Here is a 5,939-nt window from a genome sequence, read left to right on the forward strand (position 1 = left end):
AAGGGAGGGGGGGGGGCTAGATCTCAGCGAGGGGGCTAATAGCTGCGCCTAGGTTAGCTGAGGAATCGAGCACCGCGTTGACAGACATGGGGAGCTGTGGCCACCCATCACGTTTTAGGGTTTCTAAGAAGTAAATCGTTTTTTATATTTTTAGCCGGTCTGACGGCAAAACTTGGGTTGACAGATATGTCCACAGATTTAGAGATTCACCAGCTGTCAGGAATATCTCATACAACAAATTTGGGAATATATTTTTCTTCCACCCCACCCCACCTTAACGTTTATGTACCTGTAAGATATGCTTTTTTTTGTTTAATTTGAAAATAAAAACCAAGTTTAAATTTTTTCCCTAAATCTTCAAAAATATTCGCCAGATGTCAAGTCTTTTGAATTTATACCCATCGATAACTTCGTATTAGAATTAAGGATAATTGAATACTTGATTTATTTTTATTTTAAATGTTTAAAAATGTTGAAATGAGAAAATCAAAGTTCGGGGATTTTTCCTGATATGTGTAATTCTGTTAAATATTGCTATGATAACACTTTATGCCAGGGAAGTCAGCATTCAATATCTTAAGGGAGTGTAAGTGTAATTATAAGTGACCCTCCATTCAAAGATGTCAATGCCCGATTTACAACGGTATTTTTGAAACCGCGAACTGATCAAAAACGTCGTTTTTCTACTCAAAATGTTTTTAATTCTGATGATTTCACACATCATTCTTATAAGCAAGAAGTGCGCAAGTCACTTTTGCGGAACAACTACAAACCAAAATGAGCAGTTTTCAAAACAAAAGCATGGAGTTCTAATACAAACTTGTTCACATAAAGGTTTTCAAGGTAGCGTTGGGATTTAGCATTGCCATCTGTGCACACGGGGTGGGGTAACTTGAAATTACGCTTACAGTCATTATTATTTGTCTTAATTTGCCATAATTTGTCTTATACATTATACGAAAATAATTTTATTTCTTAGTTTACAACAATCTGTTAAAAAAGTCTACTTTGACAGTTTTGGTTAACTAATTGGTGCTTGAGAAGTTGAGTAATGATTGATTAATTGATTTCTGATTGATTTTTTGATTACTGTTTGATCAATTGATTACAAATTATTTAATTGATTACTAAGTAATTAATTGAGTTCGGATTGATTAATTGATTTCTGATGGTTAATTAATTGCTTTTTGAATAATTGATTTTCGATTGATTATTTGATTTCTGATTTATTAATTGATTTCTGATTGATTACTTGATTTCTGATTGAAATTTATTGATTTCTGATTGAAATTAATTTATGTCTGATTGATTATTGATTTCTGATTGATTAGTTGAGTTCTGATCGACCAATTGCTTACTGATCAATTCTGATTGATTAATTGATTATTGATTGATAAATGTGAGTTCTGATCGACCAATCGAGTTCTGATTGATTAATTGATTTTTGATCGACCAATTGATTGCTGATTGTAGAGGAATCTGTGAGTGTAAAAGTGCAGTGGAAGCTACTCTGTTAAATACAGCCGCTAATCTAGGTTTATAACATTTTGGAACACCCCTCGTCCCTCCTGGCCCCCCTCCAGCTAATCTAGGTTTATAACATTATGGAACACCCCTCATTCCTCCTGGCCCCCCTCCCGCTAATCTAGGTTTATAACATTATGGAACTTTTACCCCAGAAAATATTAAGCAGAAGTTAAACAAACTGAAACCTTTTTCAGCTCCGGGGCCAGACGGATTTAATTCCAGCCTTTTAATAGAACTTTCAGAAGAACTTTGTTATCCATTGTGTTTGTTATTTACAAAGTCTATGAATGAGGGAAGTGTTCCCAAAGAATGGAAATGTGCAAACGTTACACCCATTTTTAAGAAAGGTTCAAAGCTCAATCCTGGTAACTATAGACCAGTTTCTTTAACTTGTATTATTTGTAAAATTATGGAATCAGTTATTAAGGACTCATTGGTTGAACATTTGACAAAGAACAATTTGATTTTTAATTCTCATTAAGGTTTTATGGCCAAAAAATCATGTCTTACCAATTTACTTGAATATTTGGAAAAAGTTTATGAATACATTGATCAAGGACATTCAGTTGATGTGATATATTTAGACTTTGCATAGGCATTTGACAAAGTGCCTCACGCTAGGTTATCTTCCGTACTCCAAGCTCATGGAGTAGCAGGAGAAGCTGTTAAATGGATTAACAACTGGCTCGAAGGGAGACAACAGAAAGTTGTGTTGAATGGACCCCCCTCCCGCTAATCTAGGTTTATAACATTTTGGAACACCCCTCGTCCCTCCTGGCCCCCCTCCCGCTAATCTAGGATTATAACATTTTGGAACACCCCTCGTCCCTCCTGGCCCCCCTCCAGCTAATCTAGGTTTATAACATTTTGGAACACCCTTCGTCTCCCCGGCTCCCTCTGCAAAGGGACTGTTAACTTAATTTTAATTCACTCTCCATTTATAGATTGGCATGTCCAATTTACAACGGTACTCTTCAAAGCTTGGTATACATAATTAAGCATTAATTATATATTGATGTTTATAATTTATTAAACTGTGTTCTAATTTAATGAATTTAAGCCGTGGCTCAAATCCGCCAAAAACCGGTTTTAATTGAGCACCGGCGTAAATCTTAAAACCTTGAATACGATTTTAAGCAGAACCAACCATTTTTGAGCCGCGGGGTTCCTTCTAAAGTGACTTTCGCATTTCTTATGCCTTCAGAAAAACAATGTACGGATAATTGTCGGAATTTAGCACTTTCCAAGCTAGAAGAACGACTTTATCTTCCACATCATAGATCAGACGAAGGTTCCAAGGGAACCATCGTGAATTGGGCGGGCCTCTATTTTAAATAAAAGGGTCACTTGAAATTATAATCACTGTTACTTCATATCGAACTGTATTGGGGAGGGTTGGGGGAGGGGTCATTGTTTAATAATTTTTCCCCATAATTAATGACCTATTGTTAAAAATGTTATTAAGCGTGTACTGCAATCTGTGGAAGGATTATATTTTCGGAACCTCTAGACCTAAACTGGGCCCTAGGAACTTATATTTTTACAATTTTTTGCAAATTTGTAAAACAGAATTACGTTGAAATAATTTTGATTTAAAACTTAACAAGAATTTTTTGAAAAAATATGAAAATAAAGGAAGTTTTTTAATGCTGGTCGGAGGCTACCTAGTGCTAGGAGAACAGACATACACTCAGACGGACAGACAAACGTTGCAATCTATTTCAAAAACCCAAAAAAATGATTGATCTAATTTTTCAGAAAAAAGGCTGAGAAAAAATGGCGGGAATGATGCAACATCAGCAAATTTCGGAGGCACAACAAGCCTATGATACATTTTGGCCAAAGGTAATTCCATAAGACAGCCTAATAAAAATTAGTTAGTCGTCATAAAATAATCTGTATTTTACTATAATACCATTAGACAGGGTCAAACTCTATTGGAGACATCACAACATAATTATAAAGAAATATTCTTGGTAAGGTTATTTCTTAGTTTCTAAATTGCGACGGAGTTTCTCAAGGTTCCGTTTGTTTCCAACAGTAGGTCCCATAAAACTGTGTATTATGAAGACAAGATTTGATGTTGTTATTAAACAAAAAGTTTTACAAGGAGCTTGAAAATCAAAGTCTGAAAGTGAAATGGGTCTTCACTGAAAGTACTTCACAACAAGGTTCCGTAATGTTTCGTAGTTTATTTATACTCCAGGTGGTTTTCCTTAAGGTTCCGTAATGTTTCCTACTTATTTATACTCTAGGTGGTTTTCCTCAAGGTTCCGTAATGTTTCCTACTTATTTATACTCTAGGTGGTATTCCTCTAGGTTCCGTAATGTTTCGTAGTTTATTTATACTCTAGGTGGTTTTCCTCAAGGTTCCGTAATGTTTCCTACTTATTTATACTCTATGTGGTATTCCTCAAGGTTCCGTAATGTGTCCTACTTATTTATAGGCGGTGTTCCTCAAGGTTCCATAATGTTTCGTACTTATTTATACTCTAGGTGGTATTCCTCTAGGTTCCGTAATGTTTCGTAGTTTATTTATACTCTAGGTGGTATTCCTCTAGGTTCCGTAATGTTTCGTAGTTTATTTACACTCTAGGTGGTATTCCTCTAGGTTCCGTAATGTTTCCTACTTATTTATACTCTAGGTGGTGTTCCTCTAGGTTCCGTAATGTTTCCTACTTATTTATACTCTAGATGGTGTTCCTCAAGGTTCCGTAATGTTTCGTAGTTTATTTATATTCTAGGTGGTATTCCTCTAGGTTCCGTAATGTTTCGTAGTTCATTTATACTCTAGGTGGTGTTCCTCTAGGTTCTGTAATGTTTCGTAGTTTATTTATACTCTAGGTGGTATTCCTCTAGGTTCCGTAATGTTTCCTACTTTTTTATACTCTAGGTGGTATTCCTCTAGGTTCGTAATGTTTCCTACTTATTTATACTCTATGTGGTATTCCTCTAGGTTCCGTAATGTTTCCTACTTATTTATACTCTACTTCTACTTATTTATTCTCTTCGTAGTGTTTCTCAAGGTTACGAACTTACGTAATGTTGTAGTAAACCCCTACTCCATAACAAGTTCTATATCACATGTAATCATGTTACATATTACAACAGATTTGAAATCGGCCCAATTAAGATGTACATCATTATATATCCGATGATTTAAGCTAATCATGATACGTATTCAATTGAAACGCAGTTTTAATGAATAATGTTTTAACGTATAAGTTTACAAACATAGATTGTTAATAATATACAACGTACTACAGGTTTACAGAATATCATGTTTTACGATATTTGCTACAATGTGTCCTACTTTATTTGTACTCCAGGTGAACGATGAGATCAGAACCATGACTATCGGAGACCTGAAGCACCAGGAGCTCCCCCTCGCCAGGATTAAGAAGATCATGAAGCTCGACGAGGACGTCAAGGTAGCAGGTTACACTCGAAGGATGAGACTTCAGAGACGACCGTACGTAATTTTTTTATTTCTGTTTTCTTAAATTCACATAAATTTGTTTCTTTCTTTGGTATATCATTAAATAAGCTATTAAAAGGTAGACTACTTAATTAAACTTTAGGATCATTATATTATATGAGTTTCAGGTTGTCTTTTAGTCTCATCTTTTGAGGGTAATACTGCAGACAATTTGATCAGTGCAACCATAGAATTATTAAATCTGAACGAGATTAAAGATGATGTGTTATGTGTAATTTTAGAATTTGCATGGAAGTGTAAGTTTATAATTTTAAGGGAGACAAAATCATCTTTTAGTTTCTAAAATATTTATAATTAAGACTTAATTCTGTAATTACCTTTCTATCTACCTATTCATCTATTAATCAATCTTTATTTTTCTCTATGTCTATCTTGTGTGTGCTTAATCCCGTTGACTGTCTGGGTCTTCTATACTGGGATTGGCGTGTAGATCACATACCAGTGATTTATTGATTGATTGATTGCTCTATTTGTATTTCTTATCTATTTTCTCTCTGTCTGTCTATCTATTTATCTTTCTATTTTTATATCTATCCATCTTTCTATCCTATCTAGATGATATCTGCTGAGGCCCCTGTACTGTTTGCCAAGGCTGCTGAGATATTTATTCATGAATTAACAATGCGCGCCTGGATTCAAAATTTCATGATCTTGGATATAAATAGTTTCTGACTTGTTCCGAGGAAAATAAGCAACATTTTTTACAGGGAAAGCAGGTTTCCCTTTTTATTTCGCGGATTTTAATAAATAATCGCTATTTTTTTTTACACTTAACTTAATTAAATTGATATATCCAACTGTCTTGTGTTATCATTTGGTAAATTATATTTTTTGTTAGGATTTTTACTTTTTTTGTTTGTTTTCGGTTTAAATTCAAGAATTTTAATCCCTCACTAGGTTCGGGATTACAGTC

At 34.5% G+C, this 5,939-nt stretch overlaps 1 protein-coding gene and 1 long non-coding RNA gene across 2 annotated transcripts; both read left to right on the plus strand.

Moving 5' to 3' along the window:
• Positions 1-737: 737 nt before the first annotated feature.
• Positions 738-3,055, plus strand: LOC111710335 (uncharacterized). Its single transcript, XR_002767039.1, has 3 exons — positions 738-843; positions 1,474-1,535; positions 2,993-3,055. It is a non-coding gene; the product is annotated as an uncharacterized LOC111710335 (long non-coding RNA).
• Positions 3,056-3,166: 111 nt separating this feature from the next.
• Positions 3,167-5,698, plus strand: LOC111710325 (nuclear transcription factor Y subunit gamma). Its single transcript, XM_023484389.1, has 3 exons — positions 3,167-3,372; positions 4,857-4,958; positions 5,582-5,698. Exons 1-3 carry the CDS (start codon positions 3,304-3,306, stop codon positions 5,696-5,698), a joined length of 288 nt encoding a protein of 95 aa, XP_023340157.1. The 5' UTR covers positions 3,167-3,303.
• The last annotated feature ends 241 nt before the right edge of the window (positions 5,699-5,939 follow it).

This window comes from Eurytemora carolleeae, unplaced genomic scaffold, assembly GCF_000591075.1.
Source record: "Eurytemora carolleeae unplaced genomic scaffold, Eaff_2.0 scaffold561, whole genome shotgun sequence".
Taxonomy (NCBI): Eukaryota; Metazoa; Arthropoda; class Copepoda; order Calanoida; family Temoridae; genus Eurytemora; species Eurytemora carolleeae.

What these genes read in the sequence shown, in the direction of transcription:
- LOC111710325 (XM_023484389.1), top strand. Translation starts at nt 3,304, where the DNA reads ATGGCGGGAATGATGCAACATCAGCAAATTTCGGAGGCACAACAAGCC. An exon ending in ATGATACATTTTGGCCAAAG is followed by an intron (nt 3,373 to 4,856) that starts GTAATTCCATAA and finishes TTTGTACTCCAG; the next exon opens with GTGAACGATGAGATCAGAAC. An exon ending in AGCTCGACGAGGACGTCAAG is followed by an intron (nt 4,959 to 5,581) that starts GTAGCAGGTTAC and finishes TATCCTATCTAG; the next exon opens with ATGATATCTGCTGAGGCCCC.